Raw genomic sequence first — 20,786 nt, 5'->3', positions numbered from 1 at the left:
CCCAAGGACTGAGGAATCGGGTATTTAGAGGTCTGCAAAGGAAAAACAACCAGCAAAGAGCAATAAATGTTAGTTCTCTTCCTTCTTAAGCCCCTCGAGGAAAGGACAGGAACCATTGCTTCTGGATGCTACATCAACTTTTTTGATATTACTATGCTAATTTTGTAATTAAGAATTACCTCAAACTGAAAGGATTTAATGCATTGACCCCTTAAATACTATATTTTTCAACCCTGTGAATTCTAGTATGTCTTGCAATCGTAGTTATTATACCATGCATATAATTGACTGTACAAGCCTACAGTTTCTGGATGAACCTCATTTCAGTTTGAATGATTGTCTTCCTGAATAGGAAATTACAGCATACATCTAAAAATTCTCTTTTCTTCATTAGTAATCTCAAAAACATAATTCCTTTATGTATGATTTTTGGTTTCCTATAGCATTCTTAAAACTGCTTGAAAAGAACAAGACGGAGCTAAAGTTTTTAAACAAGAAGTTCATTTGTTTTATTTCTAGTAAGAAAAAACAATGAAATTAATTTTCTTCCTTGTTCAGATTGATTTGTTTTGCTAATTATCTTGTAAAAATGTGCTTTATGTTATATATGAAGTTCTCCATAGATAATTTCATTTTCAGTCAAATGCAGTAAGCATTCACTGAACACCTACTCTAGGCCAAATATTTGGCAAGGTGCCAGTGGAAAAGGAATCAACTGATAGGCCCAGAACATTTTTTAAACCACTTTCCCTGGTTCTGTATAACACAGTGTAGTGGAATTCTGAAGTCTTACATTTGGATGGACATTTTGAAGGTAACAGCTCAATCTTTTTTTAGTAGCCATGGTATTCAGAGATTGTGAAACAATCCTATAAAACAATGCCACGTGCTGGGTGTGTAACCTTGGGCAAATCATTTAACTTCACTGGGCCTTAGTTTCCTCATCTGTGTAACTGGGTTGGCATATCTGCCATATAGTTATTGTGAGATTTAAATAAAATGTACTTGCAGAAATGTCTTCCGAAGAACTGCAAAACCAAAGGTGACATGTCTAATAGCTATCTCCTACTCTAAAACACTGAGAAGTTTTTCATATATTCAACAATGACACCTAGACCACAAGTAAACCTTCTCAACAGAATATTCTTAGTACCTGAGCCAGACCTCCAGCATGTATCAATGTGATGTCAGGCATCCAGGAACATCCAGGAACCACTAAGCCATACAGTGCAGTCACAAAGTAAGGAACAGAATAGAACATATATGCCAGCATCTGTATAGAACAGAGAAATAATATCAGCAAATCAGCAGTTAACTTGGCCTGACTAAAAAGTACAAAAAAATAAACATTTTCATCTTTGAAAATATTAATTCCTATTTCCTATATGGGACCCATTTTTTTTACTTTTATTTTTTTTTATTTTTATTTATTTGTATGTATTTATTTTGAGATGGAGTCTTGCTCTGTCCCCCAGGCTGGGGTGCAGTGGCGCGATCTCAGCTCACTGCAACCTCCACCTCCCAGGTTCAAGCAATTATCCTGCCTCAGCCTCCTGAGTAGCTGGGATTACAGGCGTGTGCCACCATGCCCGGATAGTTGTTTGTATTTTTTCAGTAGAGATGGGATTTCACCGTGCTGGCCAGGCTGGTTTCAAACTCCTGACCACATGGTCAACCTGCCTCAGCCTCCCAAAGTGCTGGGATTACAGGTATGAGCCACCGCACCCAGCTGGAACCCATTTTTTAAAAGAAAATTAATGTTAGAAAAATCTTAGGCCTCATAACTACTTGACCTGAATTTTAGGATAAGCAGCAGGATCCTTTAGATAGGGCTCTTGAAATTGCGTATATAATCGGCAGAGCTCAGATGGGCAATCCAAAGCAATCTAAGAACAAAAATAAACTCATTATAAAAATACAATCACATCTGGTTCTTAGGTTTGCTGATAAGGCTAAATGTGCCAGGTTTAGTCACAAGCTGCTTTGCTGTTTAACAAAATGTGTACATTGTAGAGACTCATCAATGATGGAAATATTTTACACATTTGTTCTAAGGAGATTAAGCAAAGGTTAATTATGGTGCAGGAAATGGTAACTAATGCCCTATTTTTGGGTACCTTTCAGATATTCAGAGTTTTAAGTATCTAGGTTTGGCTAGCCAAAGCACAGCTTGCTAAGTTATGAGTTTCACTTTTCCTGGAAATAACTAGCCCGCTATTCCCCACAGGAAGAAAAGTATATTTCCACACCAAATTCATCTTACTATGCATTGCAAGATTTGAAAATAGCACCTCCTGTCTCTAGTGCCTCATAGAGTATATAGCCTTTGGAGGCAGTAAAAGATAATGATTTGAAAGCAGCGTCCTCTTGCCTGAAAGTCTCTTTGGCACCTTACTAGGTCCCCTCTGAGTCACCTTCCTCCCCTCAGGCACCATTCCTCATGTCTTTGGCCATAAATGTTGTCCCACCTAGATGACATATATGAACACAGGCCAATGGCAGAGTGGTAAAAATGGCCCCAATCCAAAAGCCCCCTACCCACCTTGCATACACACTCACACATGCACACATTTTTCTCATGTGCACAGGGAAGGGGATATGTCTATGCAAGAATACAGGTGGGGCCCACTTTTTTGTTGTTGTTTGAACCTACAACAAACTAACCAAAGAATGGTTTCAGTGACCCTGTGGTCCAAGCAAAGCTATGGCCTTGCCTTCTCTTCCCCATGCCCCTCCTCCTGTTAGCCAACCCAACTCTCCTCCAGAAAGTTTCTGACATTCCACAGATAAAGATAACTCTTAAAACAGCTTCTCCCCCTGAACCCAGCCTGCTGCACAGGCCCCCAGTAGCCCAAGACCCTGAAATGATAAAAGTCACCCACATGGGCTTACACTTGCCACTCTACCCTCCAACTGTTATGCACGCCAACAGGCTTAGAAGAGAAATTGTCACTGAAGCTGAATATAATTAACAATATAATTTTGATTTTCCCAAATGTATTTCTACTAAGAAATCATCATCAAACTGGGCCATTGTGAAGGATCACTGATCAATAAAAATCCTAACAGTAATCATTTACTATGTATAAGAGCCTCTACCAAGTGTTTGGTGTACATTATTTAATCTCCAAAACAATACTGTTAAGGTGTAGGTAGTGTTATTTTACAGAGAAGAAAACAGAGTCAAAGAGTTAAGTAGTTTTTCCAAGGCCACACAGCTAGTAAATGGCCAGGATTCTAACTCCAAAGCCTGTGAGTCTTTTTCTTAACCTCTGCAGTAAAATATTAAAAAAGAGAAGATAGAAAATATGAAATGCCCACATGCCTTTAATGTATTTCAGTCACATCAATACAATACTCCAGGCCTGAGCTGAATTTACTCAACACTATTCTTATCAGTGAGACATTCCCATAACCCAACATACACGTGAATTGTTGAGCTCGTACGCCTTCCTCAACCCCATCGCCCCTATCCCGAGAACGCTGGGATGCTCTGTGCCACAGTTGTGTTGCAGTCCTAGGGTGCCATCCTTACCAAAGATATTTACATTTAAATCCGAAACATCAAAAGAATAATAGAGACTCCAATGGCTGATTTTTTAGATGCCCTAAAATGGGGAAGAAGATGCGTCTGAGTAGAGCTTGATCTAAGGACAGGAGGAGGTGACAGCAGGAGGCTGAGGTAGGGAGCAGCAGGAAGTAGGTCCGGGGCTCCAGGCTTTGATGGGAGGAATGGTTTGTTAGTTTGCTAAGAAGTCTGATGGAAAAACAAAAACATATTTCTAAGGTTTTTCCATTTGGAAATATGAGTAGTATCACAATGTTACATTATTATTATCTGTTATGCTTACCAAGCCTCTGAACAAGCAAAATCCAGTTGCCAGGAGGAGACACACGACCAACATTAAATCAAATGGTCTTCTCAGCAGGTCTTTCGCTTGGGCTTCTTGAATAACCTAAAATAGAGTTTGTACCTAAAGAGCAGGCCCAAAGTGCCAAAGAAGAATCTGAAATCTGAAACATTAAATGTCATGATGATGGATAAGAGAATTTTGAAGATTCACAATTTATATCATAAGTCATTGGCCATGGAACTTTAGGAAAATCATTTCCTTCCTCAAGTCTCAGTTTCCTTATCTGTGAAATGAAGAATTTGGGCTAAATGATCTCTCGAAGGGCCCTCATAGCTCTATGAGTCCACATTTTTTCTTGAAATGACATTTTAATGATAAGAAATTTTAAAAGCAAACCATAAACCTGCCACATCACTATTAACCATTGGTATACTTTTCCAGTAATACATGTAGTAGATATACACACACACACACACGCACGCACACACACACTACATACATATATACACACACATATATCTATATTTTTCACAAAATTAGGACTTAGTATAAACAATTCTGTATTTGTTCTTTTTGCCCTCAACATCTGCCTATGTTGTAAACACTTTCTTACATGATTAAAAATATTCTAAAAGTGAATACCGTATGGAAACACCACACTTCAGCCATTCTCCCACTGTTGGATATTTAGGCATTTTTCACTGTTACACTTAATGTAATGATGAACAATTTTGTATGTAAATCTTTGGTGGTATCAGTGTGATGATTTCCTGAGGATAGGGATCTAGGAGCAGAATTATTGGGTTCCAGAATTATTCAGGTTGATAACATCGCCAAATTGCTTTGCAGAACAATTCTGAATGTATGTTCCTGTCAGCACTGTATGACAATGCTGCTTGGCCCTGGCTGTCACTGTGTTTTCACATTAAAAATGATGATAAGCAATTCTGCATGCCTCATGGCATACCTACTCTGTTGACACACTGACATGGAAACTTTAAAAGCAGTGGAGCCGGGACTAAGCGTGGATTGACTATTTGCTTTTTCTTTTTAACAGCCACCTCTTTCCTCAGAGGGATGTAAGAGAGTACCAGCTGTCAGTGTGCCAGCCTGAGTTTACATAGCAGCTGTCTAAATGTTTACACATGAAGTATTTGTCAATTAAAATGTATTTTAATGAATTTTATTGAAAACATTTTATAAAATGAATAGTTGTATTCTGATTATCTCTAGTAATTCATATTTTCATATATCAGTTTTGCTTAAAAGATCTTGCTAAATAATCTAATGCCTAGAAAAGGGAAAGAAACAGAGAAACTAGCTTAGAAATGAAGGCCTTAACAGAGTATCTGCCAGGCCAGTGTTGTTTCACCTTGACCACCCTGGCTGTGAATGGAAGGGGAGGTGTCTCAGATGTCCTGTAGCCAGTCTCCTTGGGTCTGGATCTCTGGAGTCGAGATTGTATGGCTGTGTAGATTACCTTGAGGAGCAGTATCCCTCCAGTGTCCTCTTGGGGTAGTAAATGCATAGGTGTCACAGAGGAACCCAGGTGCTCAAAATCCAGGCCATTAACAACCCTAGATGAACCACATACTATGGACTTCACTTGACACACTAATGCAGAATCTGATGGTTAGAGGCAGTGTGACCACTGGCACAGGAAGCTCCCCAAAGTATGGCCTTGCCAACAGAAGCAGATGTATTCAGACAGAAACAGACCTTCTTGCCCACATTAACTAAGATGTAAGCTAATGCTGCATAATCAAAACAGTCACACTGTTTGGATACCCCAAATGCTCCAGTCCACAGAGGCACAGTTCAATTCAGCAGCCAGTGGATGCGAATGAACCCTATGAGTTTGAGAACAGGGTACATCAAAACTTAATAAAATCACCTTTGAGGGGTAATTATAATTTTCTGATGGCTGATTATAGATTCTGAAACCAGCCCAGACAGGAAGACAAGTATATGGTATGCTTAAGAAAAAAGCAGGGCAAATTCGTGTTCCATACTTCCCTATTTAAAAGAGAGAAAGAGAAAGAAGTTACCAAAAGCATATCTAACACAAGTAATATTTAGGATACCTCCCCATCTCAGGTCATCTAAAATTTTGCTATGGGCCAGACAATATTTTTAATGAGGCCAAATTAAAAAGGTCAATTTAAAATACTAGATGTATATTAACAGGCATGTCCTGCCTACAGTAATCTGCTTGAGCCCAGGAGGTCAAGGCTGCAGTAAGCTATGGCTGTACCGCTGCAACCCAGCCTGGGCAACAGAGTGAGATCCTGTCTTAAAAAAATATGTCTAGATAGATATCTATATATGTTTGTATGTAGCTATCTCCCTATATATATAATATCCTGATTTCCTGCATACATTAATAATGTACTTATAATTTCCAAGTACATTTTTGGAGTTCTCATCATGTGTCAGGAGTTACATATTTGCACACTAAATATAGCCATAAACACCATACTCACTCCCTCGAGATCCTTCTAAAAAAATAGGAATCCCTGATACTTGACTGCCAAATTGTTCAATGCACACGTCTGGAAATTGCTCAAAAGCAGTTCTTAAAAGGTATTTTTTTAAAGGTGAGAAAAAGGAATTACTCTGCAAAACAGGTTTTTAGTAAGCGTGGAATCACCTGGTTCTATTATAACTAAAAGAGCTTCTCTATTTAAAAACAAGCCCCATTGTTTTAGAAAAGGAAAGTGAACTTTAAGATAAAGTATCTTACCTACAATGTTTCCTGGCACAAAAACAACAACACTCATAATAATAGATCCAACCCAATATAGGCCAATGGTTCTATATGTTTCCCTGTAACAACAACAAAAAAATCTTGACTTGGTATGTTTGTCTTAGAATACTAAGCAAAAAATGATCCTCAATATTATTTTTTATTCAAACTAGTAAAGTACATGAATCAAAACATATTGAATCGAGAGGAATAAACACAGGGAGTCCTGGTTATCTAACTTCATTGCCACGTGATATACTATAGAACCTTCTTCGTGTCCTTTTAAATAGGAAATTATGCTTGCTATGTATTCTGTTAAACTACAACATGATCATCCCTGCTACAGGACTCCTGCATTTCCCTGTTGTGTGTGAAACTCAACAGCATGAAAGGAAAAAAGAAAGTTGAAAGAAGAAAGGAAATTGAATCCATATTTTTAATCATTGTAAGTATGAGTTATACTTACAATGATAATGTTAAATGGACTTTTCCTGGGGTCACAGAATATTGGCCAAAGCCCCAAAGGTGAAGACAAGTGACATGTTCCCCATGTTGCAAAGGAGCTGCTAGACATATACCCCTAATCTTCAATGCTGACAAAAAGTTTGTTCAGGCAGGGCGTGGTGGCTCACGCCTGTAGTCCCAGGACTTTGAGAAGCTGAGGTGGATGGGTCACTTGAAGTCAGGAGTTTGAGACCAGCCTGGCCAACATGGTGAACCACCGTCTCTACTAAAACTACACACACATACAAAAATTAGCTGGGCATGGTGGCATGCACCTGTAATTCCAGCTACTCTGGAGGCTGAGGCAAGAGAAATGGTTGCACTCGGGAGGCATAGGTTGCGGTGAGCCAAGATCGTGCCACTGCACTCCAGCCTGGGCGACAGAGCGAGAGACTGTCTCAAAAAAAAAAAAGTTCCTTCAATTGATAACCCCAATAACCCAGCTCCACACTATGTTAACAGGCTATGAGAAATTCAAAAGGAAATCCTCTGAAAGGAAACAAGGAGAATACTGTGTGGGTCCTGCCCCACCCTAGCCCTCAAGCCAAATGTAACTGGACCCCAAGAGGCCCATTCACAATGACTGGGATTGTAGGGAGGACAGATAAGAAGGAGCTGGAGCCGGGGGTGGTGGTTCACGCCGGTAATCCCAGCACTTTGGAAGGCTGAGATGGGCAGATCACCAGAAGTCAGAATTTTGAGACTGGCCTGGCCAACATGGTGAAAAAAATTTTTAGATTGTTGTACTAAAAATACAGAATTTGCGGGTGTAGTGGCACACGTCTGTAGTCCCAGCTGAGGCATGAGAATTGCCTGAACCCGGGAGGCGGAGGTTGCAGTGAGCCGAGATTGTGCCATTGCACTCCAGCCTGAGAGACAAGAGCAAAACCCTGTCTCAAAAAAAAAAAAAAAAAAAAAATAGCTGGAGCTGACCTTGAGTGCATGTTGGGAGTGAGGGAGATAGTTGGTTAAACTGCATTTCAACCTTGTATGGGGCAAGAATGCATGACTTTCTGTAACCCGGAAGCAAGTGGAGGCCTGAGAAGACGGCTGGACTTAAACGTTTTGAAAGGATCCCTCCCCAAAGGGTGCGCCTTCTGGGTTACAGGGGCCCCAGCAGAAAAAAGCTGTGGGTGGGCCACCATGGGCAGAAATTCAGCACAAGAGCATGTCGTTCACTTCAGGGATTAGTGCAATGCAGAAGCTCCTGTGGTTGGGGTCTCTAAAGAACTCACACGTGTGCCTCCCCAGACCAACCTCGCATATCATGATGGGGGTACTGCTACCCAAAAACAGCACCTTTCACATAAGACTCTTCCCCTGTTCCTTTAATCCCTTGTACATACACATCTACTCCCAAGGGGCCAGCTGCAGAGTGAGATGAGAGGAGTGAACGGACAGGCCATGTAGCCAAGCCTTAGTGCAAGCCAAGCCGCAGAGCTGTGCCTGATATGGGGAAGGACAGAAGCTTTAAACCAAAATGAAATTGCAGTTTGGAAATTCTGAAGTTTTGAAATGAAGTTTAAGATGTGCTTGGCTTTAATTGCTGAAAATAAAAATTATTCTTGTAAGACAACATAATCAGAAAGCGTAAAGGGTCTGCCCGAGCTATCACCATGCTGGGGAGCAATTCAGAGGGACATATTCAAAAGGCAGTGGTACAAGGAGGATAAAGCCACGTCTGATGTGCACCCATGGAACTTATATTCATGTCCAGTATACTTGCTTGCGTATTTGCCTCTATGCATAACGTTTCCTTACATACCCGCTTATCGGTTGCTAAGGTGGCAAAGGCACACACCAGGTGAACTGACTTACTCCCATGCTATGGCTGCCACCATCACCAGGTACATAAGATAATGAGCAGAGCCATCCCAGTAGCAGATCATGTGCCCATATGCAGTGTTCAGATACGGTTCACCCTAAAGAAAGCATTAAACAGAAGTACACTTTAAATAAGACCTGTAAATGCAGAACATCAGACCTGTATTGCAAGTAAAATAAAACAGCAGAAATAACTTGTGTTCGTCTGCTAAGATGAAACTATTTCTTCAAAATTGGTAGGAACGTGAAAATACAACTTCATGCTGGAGCTGCCAAAACCAGGGTCTGGCCACAGAGGATGGAATTAGAGAATGCCTGGCCAATGGGCCCATGATGCATCAACATAGGTTTGTACTGTGATGCGAAGGCAGATGGCATGATAGGCAATCCCAGCTGTACGGCAAACTCATGGAGACCAAGCCAAATCTTTGACAAAAGGTGCTGGGCAGTGATCAGAGAGGTGATCAGGGATGACCCTGCTTTCCAGAACCAGTGGCTGGCCTTAATAATTCATGCTGATCCCGTGGCTTGCTGGACTGGGCATGGCACAGCATGCATTCTCCACATACCGACACATAGGCAGGCAGGCACTGAACTCGGAGCTTCACACCCAACCCCTCCTTCTACCTTCCCAACAACCCAGTGGGATGGACAGGATTGAGTCCATTTTACAGATGAGGAAACAGAGGCTCTGAGAGATTACAAGACTTACCTAAGGTCACGTAGCTAGTATACCTAGCAGAGAACAAGAAGAGCCGTACTCCTGGGCAAATGTTAATGTTATGAACACGAGATTATATGACAAACTACAGTTCCCTTTTCTAGGTGGTTACATTTCCCTTTTCTAGGTGGTTACATTTCCAGGTGGCTTCTGGAAAGTCACTGGCAATTTTCCGTGCATTTCTACTTTTGTTTTGGCCCCACCTTGTTTTCCTTTCTTCTTTCTCCCCCGCTCATGCTGTCCTGGCTTGTTTCACACTGTAAGATGCCTTAAGTCCTTTCTACAACAAGGAAGAGTGCAGATCAACCAGCCCACCAATCAGCCAAGCAAGCAGGGCTTTCTTTCAAATTTCATGCTCCCCTGGGGCAAGGACTGCTTTGTTATTTCTCCCACAGATCAAATCAAATTAAAATCAGAGGAGCCGGAAACAGAATCAAGGTTCTGCTTCTACACCCATGCCAGGCCCACGTCCTTTCTCTCGGACTTGCTGTGACTGAAGAATACATCCGACTTATGGTTTCAGACTTCCATTGCTAACACACCTGGCTCTCTGAGCCAGTGGTGGTCTCTCCTGGTAGCTTGATGAGCATCTTTAACTGCATGGTCCACAGGCCACAGGTTCTTTGAACTCGCCTGAACTCTTAATTCATCAGCGTCTCCCCTCAACTAGCTTCTCTCTCTCTTGCTCTCTCTGTACGTGTTGTGTGTGTGTGTGTGTGTGTGTGTGTGTGTGTGTGTGTGTGCAGTGGCGCAATCATTGCTCACTGCAGTCTCAACTCCTGGCCTTAAGCGATCCTCCCACCTTTGTCTCCCAAAGCACTGAGATTACAGGCATGAGCCACCAGGCCAGCCATGGCCTCTCTATATTAATGATGATACCATTCAGCTTCCCAAGGTCAAAACCACATGGTCATTTTTTCATTCCTCATTCTCCTATGCAGTCTTTCAGCAAATCTATCAACTTTATCGCTACAATGTCACCCTGGCAATACTCCCTCTTCTTCACAGCATTAGGTCTAGCACTCAGTGTCCCTCACTGGGCCACGGCTACATTCCCAAATGGTCTCCCTACCTCTATCCCCTCCTTCCAGCCCATGACACTCCTCCTGCCAGATGAAGATTCTCAAGGCCTGGCTCTTGGCATGTTGCTCCTCTACTCTAAAACTCCCCAAAACTTGTCACAGCCTGCTGAACCAAGCCCCATCTCTCTATCACAGCTGGGTCCCCAGAGCCTGGCCCTGCAGACCTTGCCACCACAGTTACACCCCAGTCCCCGTTCTGGTACCCCATCTGCCCCAATGCTTACCACCCTTGCCAGCTCAGCCTCCAGCCCTCTCATCAGCCGCCTCCTTCATAAAACCTCCCTCCTCTGGGTGCCATGGTCCCCACTCTCCAGGTTTTCCTTCTGCCTCTTGGCCTGCCCCCAAGGTCCACTTCAGGGGCTTCTCTTCTTCTGGCCATGGTCTCTAAAGTCCCAAGCTCAGCCCTTTTCTCTCTCTACCTTCTCATAGGCAAGCCCGTCTCCTCTCAGACCTTCAGGTACCAACTGCACTCAGATGGCCCCGGACTCTCTCTGCCAGGACTGCTCCTCAGAGCTCAAGACCTGCAAAGCCTTGCCAGCATCTGAAACTCTACCTCCCCATAGAAATTCAGCCTCATCCCTGCAGATTGGTGCCCCAGTGGGAGGCACATGCTCTTTCTCCTCTCCAGTCCTCTCCAAGCCTTTGCCCAAGCTGTCCTTTCTCTCCAGAATTTCTCCTATCTCCCTGGTCCATCTGGAAATATCTATCTTCCACTGCCATGACCATTTTTTAAATGCTACAGCAGTGTCACCAACTCAATAAGCCTTCCCCGACTGTGCCCAGACTTAATTCCTCCTCCGTGTACTTCTGTGCCTGGAGTAAGTCTCTGTCACTGCACCTGGGACAATGCCATCTCCCCACCACATCAGGCAGGGAGCTCCTGGGGGGCAGGGAGCAGGTCTTCTGACCACAGAGTCCCCTTCAACAAATGTCTGCAGAAATAAATTCCTCCTCTCATCCCTCTCTGGTGTAATGTTTTTACATTACATGTTTGCAGCATTCTTGCAAATTCCAAAGCAGGAATCAGGACACTGTCTTAGGCCTCACCCTTCCCATCATTCCCAATTTGTCCCCAAGTCTTACTCATTCTAGCCACTCTGATTCTCTAAAGTTCATCCCTCTCTCTACTTCCCATGCGCTGCCTCTGCCCAGCCACATTTATGCCCCTGCTGGTCCCGAGGAATCCTCCTGACTGGTGCCCCAGCTCATGGCACGGACCCTTCCCTGCAAACCCATCCTTCCCAGAGTTACTTGTATTCTTCACTGACTTAAAATCTTCCCTCACAGACAGGATAAAACCTAAAATCCCACAGTGTACGTACAAAGCTCCCCATTATTTGAACATGGATGAAGAATCTGCTTCGAGCCCTGTTCCTCATTTCCTGTGTAACCTTGAATGAGTCACTTAACCTCTCTGGGGCTGGGTTCAGCCCACCATAAAATAAGAAAATAGGACTAGCTCTCTTGAGTACCAGGCAGCTATCTAAAGCTATGATTTGGGCAGTGTGGTGAGGAGTGCCAGCCATCACAATCAAATGACTTCATCAAGTGCTTCTGTGTTTGGTACTTCACAAATTTAAGACTGACTTGGGGTTTCTGAGATAGTCATGTATTAGACACACAAATGCTAAATCCATTTAAGGTACCTTATTTATATTAAATACAAATAAAGGAGAAAAGCAGGTCATGTGTGGGGTCCTGAGAGAAGCTATGAGAGCTGAACATTGGAGAGAATTGCCTCCCGTGATCTAACCGTCCTTTCTGCTCCACTTTCCATGTGAATAAGTGACCTAAGGCTATTATAGGAAGTCAAAGCCTGCCTATCATACCTGTTCACACTAAATGAGAGGACTTCTGGCTCAGAGTAATGTGATCTGGGTTGTGGTCTTTTGGTTGAAGCCTCATAATCACTAAGTGATCCCATACCTCTCTCAAGTAGTGTGTCATGAACCCGTCAATGATTCCATCTTGCTCCAGTCCTATGATGAGGTTCACCACGCTGGTAAATCCAAAAACTGCATACACTAGAGCAAAGAAAGCAGCAGTTTAAAAAGCAATAGCTCAGGAGGCAATTACACAAGCTTGGCATCAGCTAATAATAATGGAATGTTTTTCATGTTTTCCAGAAGATGCTGTGGACAATTATCGAGATAGACTAACAGAATACCCCTTCTACACACCCAGCTGGACCTCCACTTGTGTTTGCAGCTCTCCCCATCCCTGCCTAACTACTCTCATCAAGGCAACACTCATCACAGGAGTGGAGAATGATGGTCACCGCCGACTCAGTCACAGAAGATTCTAGCAGGCCAACTCCACCCATCCTCCACTCCCCTACAAGTGGCTGCCCAGAGCCAAACCCACATCCCACCTGGGCAGTGGGAGCAAAGCCAGTAACCGAGTGGCCAAGGAAGCATAGAAGTGACCGCTAAGTTTAAGACAATGACTCAGGCTGGGCGCAGTGGCTCGAGCCTGCATTCCCAGCACTTTGGGAGGCTGAAGCAGGCAGAACACCTGAGGTCAGGAGTTCAAAACCAGCCTGGCCAACATAGTGAAAGCCCGTCTCTACTAAAAATACCAAAATTAGCTGGGTGTGGTGGCACACGCCTGTAATCCCAACTACTCCGAAGGCTGAGACAAGAGAATCGCTTGAACCCAGGAGGTGGAGGTTGCAGTGAGGCGAGATCGCACTGCTGCACTCCAGACTGAGCGATAGAACAAGACTGTCTCAAAAAAAAAAAGACAATGACTTGACAAAGTGATTCATCTCAATGATTCCCAAGCAGGCCACCTCACAGCGTGTCCAGTGTGGTTACCCTATTCCACACAGCGTATCCTAGAGACAGACAGGTGGCAATGTGCAAGTGACAATGGCTTTCAGAAATAAGACTAGTGATGTTAAAAATGAATACAAGAGGGTATAATTGAATATGACAGAAGGAAATCTGTACCTATCAGAGAATCTTATTAGAGTTGTGAGCATCTCCTAAATGGGCTTAAAGCTACTAGCAACAAGAAATAATACTTTTTAAACAGCAGGTGATCAAATTTAATGCATGTTAGTTTGTCAAAGCTGCATTTTTAAGTTGTAACAAATTGGTGCCTTAGACTATGGGATGGGCATGAACAGTAGAAAAATCTGATGGTGAATATAAGAAAAGCTGTGAAAAAAGAAATGGAGAGGAGTGTGGGGATGGTTAATTCACAGAGAAGGGAAGGTGGCCTTGCCTGGAGTCAGCAGCCAGGAGTCCAGCACTCACCTTCTCCCCAGCAGGAACAAAAGGCCACATGTACATGAGGAGTCTGGCCTTGGGCCTGACCCTGGCCCTGAAGCTGCAGTATGCTCAAAGCTGTAGCAGACCAGGACAGAGGGCTGAGGGTACAGGAGAGAGGGTGCCCAGCCTTGAAGAGCCAGAGGGGCCAGAGCACAGGCCAGTGGAGAGAGCCAAGAAAAGGGATGTGGGCCTTGAAATCAGACAGACCCAGGTCATCTACTGACTGGCTGTAAAACCTTAGGCAAGTTACATCATTTCTGTAAGCTTCAGAGTTTCTTATATGTGGACTGGAGAAACTAGTTACTCACAATTCTTCTTTCCCACCTCACCTTTCCTAAGGCCCACTGTGGGCAGAGAATGTTCCCTATGCTGTTGCTGATGGGCTCGGCCCTATGCCTCATCTCAGCCAGTGGAATATGGGTGGGAGTAAGAGGGGGCAGCTCCAAGCCAAGGTCTTAAGAGCCACCACTTTCTTCCTACTAGCCCCACTATGCCTCTGTATCTGCCCTGAGAAGGGCATGCCTGGGAGCTGCTGGTCCAAGAACAAGGAGTCAGAGAACAGCCCTGAAATCAACCCACAGCCTGATGCAGAGTGTCCCCAACCCACAGACCTGTGAGCAAGAAAAATAAATGTTTGTTGCTGTAGGACTTGGGGTGCATTTGATATGGAGCACTACTGAAGCAGAAACTATAGAACAAAATGCCCAGCAAGGTGCCTGGCACAGGAAGTGCTCAAAGGCCAGTAGTAGCTTGGCTGGGGCAGCATGCATGATGGAAGGGCATGGGCTTTGGGGGTCAAAAGCCACGTGACCTTTGCCACATTTCTTAGCATCTCCAAGCCAGCTGCTTCACTTTCAAGTGGAGGGATGGTGAGGATTAGGTAAAAGCCTGCTGCTAAAGTGCTCAGGGCCATACAAGGTGCACTATAGGTGCTTGTCTCTATGGCAGGTTCCATTATTTTCCTCTTCATGCATATGTGCAGACCCAGGCACCACACAGTTAAGTTCTGCACTAAGTCGGGGGGACTGCAAGTAGCAGGCTGAAGACAGGAAGCCCAGGAAGGAGCTGGCATGAGAGTCGAGGTCAGAGGTCAAAGCATGCTGGGGTTGGCAGGGTGCCTGCCTCGCCTGGCCTGGCAGTAACCCTCCACCAGGATGCTACCTGGGAGAGGGTGGAGTCCACAGCCTAAGAGGCAATAGCCAGAGGCGAGGGCCACATTATCCTGAAACACTCCTACACTTGCAACCACTGTTACCAAAAGGCTCAGAGTATTCACAACCAAGGAGGAATATGTGACTGAGGCCAAAAGTATTGTGTTATTAATCAGATACAAAAGATTTCCCTTTGTGGAGGCATACCATAGAACAGCGGGTCCCGGGGTGGTTTTCTTTTGACGAGGACACGAGCCAGCAGTGCTACCAGGAACAGGATGAGGGCAGCAACCCCTACAATAGTCCAGGAACTGCAACGACCAGAACAGGGAGGTGGTCACTATCAAAATAAACACATTGGTGCCTGGAATTTCCTGACTATTGAATGCATTCGCTCCTAGTCCTGCATAATTCATCCATAATTCTGCTTCTGCCTGCAGCTCCCAGCACTGTAGAGTTAGTGAAGTTTATCTGCACCTCTTTGGCCCATCTGGGCTGCAGCCCATGACTTTCAGGGACCGAAGCCATCAGGTCCTCCTCATTCTCCTCTTATCCTGTCTCATGTGCACAGATGACATGTCTGGAGCTCCCTCTGCCTCACCCCACCCTGATGCACAGATGACCACTGCCCCAGTGCCTCCACCTACCCGTTCCTCTAACCCCTGCTCCCTAGCAGCTAACAGGTCTCACCACTGACTCTGCCACCTCCCTCAGGGCCAGTCAGAAGCCCTCAGACTGAGCTCCAAGGAATATATAGGCATTACAACTAAACATGCCTTCCAGGGGACAAGAAAGAAGTGACCTTATGTTTTGTGTATAATCAAATGGGCCAGAGAATGGGGCCAGGAAATCCATGGAGGAGGAGTCTGGACTAGACCTGAGGCCAGAATGAAGATAGCCCAACACCCCAGAACCAGGACCAACAGATCAGCATCCAACCCCAAACCACAGAAACCAAGGTGAAGCTTGGTTGAGCACATCCCCTGGACGTTCTACAGGAAACGGAATGGCACCAAGGACAGCAGGGGTCAAAGACACTACTCAGTGGGGTAGCGCTAGGGCACGAGGCTTGGTAGAGTTATCAGTCAGGAAACCAGGATCCTGGTACCCATTCTGTTGCTAACTGTGTCACCCTAGGAAAGTCACATCATTGCATCCATCTGTTTATTAATTAATTCAAAAACATATCAAGGAAAAAAATGTATTGTGCACCCCTATGTGGTAGCCATTGTTGCAGGCCCTAGGAGACTGGATAAATAAGAGAAGTCCTTGCCTACATGGAGGAACCTATCTCAATGGACTCTGAGCTCTACCACCTAGGAGTTTTCCTGTAGTCCAACAGCAATACTCTCCCTCTCACACCTCCAGCATTGACAGAGTTTCCAATTCTAGACAAAATACTACCTGGCCCACTCCGATGGCTTGCTACACCAGGACCTCTTCAGCTTGGAGCAGCTACAAGCACCACTCCTCAGCTGAGACCCCTCCACACCACCACAGCCCAACATTGAGACCTTTGGATAACTATCACCATCCCTAGGAGAGAGAAAGAGAAGAATAGAAGGAGGGAGGGAAGGGGGGGACAAATAGATGATGAGTGGATGGATAGGTGGATGGATGATAGAATGAATGGATGGATGGATGATGGATGGATGAATGGATAATGGATGAATGGATGGATGGATGATGGATGAATGGATAGATGATGGATGAATGGATGGATGATGGGTAAATGGGTGGATGATGGGTAAATGGATAGATGGATGATGGATGAATTGATGGATGATGGAGGATGATGGATAAATGGATGGATGGATGACGGATGGATGAATGGATAGATGATAGATGAGTGGATGGATGGATTATGGGTGAATGTATGGAGGATGGATGGATAGATGATAGATGGATCAGTTCTATGATAAGAATGAGAAGGCCAGGCACAGTGGCTCACACCTGTAATCCCAGCACTTTGGGAGGTTGAGGCAGGTGGATCACCTGAGGTCAGGAGTTTGGGACCAGTCTGGCCAACATGGCGAAACCCCATCACTACTAAAAATACAACAAATTAGCCAGGCGAGGTGGCAGATGCCTGTAATCCCAGCTACTTGGGAGGCTGAGGCAGTAGAATTGCTTAAACCTGGGGGTTGGAGGCTGCAGTGAGCCGAGATTGAGCCACTACCCTCCAGCTTGGGCAACAGAGCAAGAGTCTGTCTCAAAAAATAATAATAATAAATTAATTAAATTAAAAAAAAAGAATGAGGGTGGCTGTTTCAATGTCCAGGTGAGAAACTAAAAAATAGGAGGTTTCTGGTGATTGCACATCAGTGGTTGCTCCAGGATCCTCCTGTGGGGATGAGCTGAAGGAGGAGGAAGCCAATGTGGGTCAAGAGTGTGATGCTGGGCTGAAGAATCCTGTGAGGAGGGAAGAGGTGGATGTGCTGGGTCAGCTGACAGGCATTTTAATGGTGAACAGCCTGAGACAGGTGGTGGTTGGGTGACAACTCCAGTCCTCCTACCAAGGGCCTGCACTCACTGCCAGCAGGGTCGCATGGCTGGTGCTCTTCTGGAGCAGGAGAGAGCAGTGTAAAGTGGTTCACAGCATCCTCTCATGTTCTTAGCTCCAGGAGAGGAGGGAAAAATGAAGGGAAAATAGGGCAGCAGATCATCTCTGACTCTTGGCACTGTCCCCAGAGACCCTCCTACAACAGCCAAGTGCAGGACCTGCTCACCACAGGAGAAGGAGGTCCTGCAGGGACTCGGGGACAGGTAAGGGCTGCGACTAACCCCAGGATGAGAAAGTTGCTAGTCTTGGGGGCTGGGAGGGCCTGCTGATGCCCTTTTATGGACAAACACCTACTGAGAGGGGACATGCATGGATGAGTGTGAGCAGTGTGTGTCTCAGTTAGAGAGGGAGACAGAACACGCTCAATCCTTTCCTGGCCTCTCAATCTAATTTTCTTTTTCTGGTTTTCAGAGTTGCATAAAAGGTTTGGTGGGAAGGAAACTCGATTTAACAAAGTCAAACATACCTGAGTGCCTACAATGCACACGGCGCTGGCCTGGGCAGGACAGTACAGAGGGGTTAGATATAGCCAGGGCAGGTAAGTTCTGACCACAGGAAAGTAACTCTCGGGAGAAAGGTGCAAACGAGGGACTGAGGGAGCTCAAAGGAGACAGAGGGAAGGTCTGCAAAAGGTAGAAATGGCCATAAAGTCCAGGTGCGGCTTCAACAGTCTGCGATAGGAGGAAGGCAGCATCCTGGTCAGGGAGCAGCAGGAGTCTGGGCTAGAGGCTGGAGAGGAGGAGGAGTGGTCAAGGGGCAAAGGCAGGCTGGTGTGGCAGGAGCACTAGTGCGTGGGCTGGGACTGGGGACAGAGGCCGAGAAGCACGCCGGGGGCTGGGCAGGGGGACTTGCACAGGAGCCTTTGCCACAGTCCAGGTCAGAAAGGGCCAGTGCCAGGGAGAACTGAAAGGAGAGAACAGACACTAGAGCCCCAGGACTTGTGGGGAAGGAGACAGTAGGAGGAAGGTAGTGGAGAAAGAAGAGAGAGGAATCAAAGGCCACTGGGGTTTTAACCTGCAAGAGGACAAGAAGAATGGCTGACACTAATTATTCAAAACGCTGTGCTTGCCAATGCGCTCCATCATGCACAGCAATACATAATTCAGTCTGTATTCAGTAAATGCCATCATCATCTTCCCAGTGGCTGAGGCCAAAACCTAGGGCTCATCCTCAAATCCTCTCTTTGCTGCCATGCAGCCCTCTTCAGTAAGCCCCATCTGTTCACCTTCCAAAATACCAACTATGCCCCTCCAGTTCCTTCCCCTGCACTGCTCCATTTTCCTGCCCGACAAGCTCCATTCCCAGATTTTCCCCATAGCTCAAGTGTCACCTCCTCCTAGAAGCCTTCCCCGGCCACCGGCCCCCTCCCCAGTCACCCTATTTTATTATCTTCATAGCATGTCACTATCTATGTATTATCTGTCTATCTCATTACCTGCCTCCACAACCTCTTCTGGCTTGTTCATAGCTGTGTCACCAACACTTGGAACAATGCCAAACACACAGTAGGCACTCAATATATCTTCACTGAACTGCCCATAATGCTGTTTTTTGAGGGTCCCCCATGCCCTATATTGACAGGCATGTAATATTTGGTGGCCCGGAGCAGCTGCCTCTAGGGGATGCCTCCAGAGACTGGGTCAGACCAAGGACAAACACTGCTGGTGCCTGGTGAGCACTCAGTGTGGGTGCTGCCTGGATCAGGTGGCCCGGCAGCTAGAGAAGAGGAAGTTACCACCCTGTGTACAGACACTCCAAGGCTTGACCAGCTGAAGGGGGTTTGCAGCCTACAGACTGATGCAATTTCCTTCGCACCAACAGCTGAGAAACATAGCAGGTTACTTCCTCCTCCCTCCAGACAGCAACCAACTTCAGCAGGCACAGAGGCTGGCACCTATCCCAACACCCGGAGACCCTCAAGCCTTCAGCTGCCCGCTGCAAGTTGGTTGGTCAGTGATCCCTGCAGTGGAGTGGGAGGCAGGGCTTCGAACCCAAGCCCTATCACCCTCCGACAGCCTCACCCATTTCCTTCGCATTGAAGTGTTCTGCCTCTGCTGCCGGTCCCCATCCTACCCCAGCGCAGGCACTGGGAAGCACTTCTCCATTCACAACGCCCCTTCACAAAAAGATCTCCGTGGAACCTTACAATAGGACGACACAAAGTCCACTTGACCGGAAGACCGAGGCCAGACCACACCGTCAGTGCCAAAGCCAGGCCTAGAACCCACGTCTCTGCCTGTTGGTTCCGGGCTATTTCTGCTAGTCATTCACAACAGTTTCTAAAATTAATAAGAAATGATAAGTATGCGAAAGTCCATACATGGAAACGTTCCCGTGAGATGCAAAAAGAACAAGGCACACACGAGCTGACACGGCCGGCCAGGCTCATAGTGTCCGTGTTTGTTCCGCTCCCCACCGGCCCCTGGGCCCCTCCAGGGCAGGGGTATTGACCCCTGTGTCCCCGGGCACCTGGCGCGGTGCTGGCACCACGCGCGGTGCTGGCACCACATCCCGAAATGCGCCAGCCTGGGCACTTCAGGGCCTGGCTCCAGGACCGGGCCCGTGCGACCCCTGGGACACCCCCCTCTGTCCCGCGGCGGACGGTCCCAGCCCCCTCGGGAAAGTTGCGAAGCTCCCGCCGCGCCGAACCAACTCCAGCCGCCCCTCGGCGCGACCCCCGCCGCCTCCGCTCACTCACTCGTGCTGGGCAGCCAGGTGGTTGAAGACATAGGTGACCGGGATGGCCGAGAGGGACAGCACGAAGACCCCGGTGGCCGCAGAGGCACTCATCGCAGCCGCCGCGCCGCTCGCCCTTCACCGCATCCCGCTGGGCGCCCCGCCCCAGCTTCCGGCGGCGCCCGCGCCCCCTCGGCGCTTGCCCTTCGAGGCGCCCCAGCCGCGCTCCGCGCGCCGCGCCCTCAGCGGCGTCCCCTCAGCGGTGTCCCCTCGGCGCGCCCTCCCAGCCCGCAGCCGCCCCCCGCGCCCGGCCTCGCCTCCCGGATTGCGCAGGGCCGCGGTGCAGTCCCGGGATGCGTCCTCGCAGTGCTTCTGCCAGGGGCGCCAGGG

The 20,786-nt window shown here is 46.5% G+C and overlaps 2 protein-coding genes across 17 annotated transcripts in view; one reads left to right on the top strand and one right to left on the bottom strand.

Moving 5' to 3' along the window:
* The window catches only part of HDGFL3 (HDGF like 3), a 103,327-nt gene extending 89,850 nt beyond the window's left edge, over window positions 1–13,477 (top strand). For both annotated transcript variants that reach the window (XM_011768584.2, XM_071100792.1), the window contains exon 6: window positions 12,858–13,477. In XM_011768584.2, the coding sequence (XP_011766886.1) occupies window positions 12,858–12,890 (33 nt within the window). In that variant the 3' untranslated portion in view covers window positions 12,891–13,477. The remainder of the gene's footprint in view (window positions 1–12,857) is intronic.
* LOC105497470 (transmembrane 6 superfamily member 1) overlaps window positions 1–20,578 on the bottom strand; it is a 49,851-nt gene extending 29,273 nt beyond the window's left edge. Inside the window, exons 1-10 of one of the 15 annotated variants that reach the window (XM_071100780.1) lie at window positions 20,419–20,574; window positions 16,562–16,693; window positions 15,365–15,468; window positions 12,658–12,755; window positions 8,923–9,026; window positions 6,598–6,680; window positions 5,749–5,870; window positions 3,852–3,956; window positions 1,794–1,886; window positions 1,154–1,273 (exon numbers count right to left, since the gene is read on the bottom strand). In XM_071100780.1, coding sequence (XP_070956881.1) covers window positions 1,154–1,273; window positions 1,794–1,886; window positions 3,852–3,956; window positions 5,749–5,870; window positions 6,598–6,680; window positions 8,923–9,026; window positions 12,658–12,755; window positions 15,365–15,468; window positions 16,562–16,693; window positions 20,419–20,510 — 1,053 coding nt within the window. In that variant the 5' untranslated portion in view covers window positions 20,511–20,574. Of the gene's footprint in view, window positions 1–1,153; window positions 1,274–1,793; window positions 1,887–3,309; window positions 3,719–3,851; window positions 3,957–5,748; window positions 5,871–6,597; window positions 6,681–8,869; window positions 9,027–12,657; window positions 12,756–15,364; window positions 15,469–16,561; window positions 16,694–19,741; window positions 19,846–20,418 lie in introns of those variants that run through there. The other 14 variants (XM_071100784.1, XM_071100787.1, XM_071100783.1 and 11 more) reach the window with 14 other exon arrangements.
* Window positions 20,579–20,786: the final 208 nt, after the last annotated feature.

This window comes from Macaca nemestrina, chromosome 7 (assembly GCF_043159975.1).
Source record: "Macaca nemestrina isolate mMacNem1 chromosome 7, mMacNem.hap1, whole genome shotgun sequence".
Taxonomy (NCBI): domain Eukaryota; kingdom Metazoa; phylum Chordata; class Mammalia; order Primates; family Cercopithecidae; genus Macaca; species Macaca nemestrina.
Note: the sequence above shows the minus strand (reverse complement) of the source record. Positions and strands in the feature narration are given on the sequence as shown.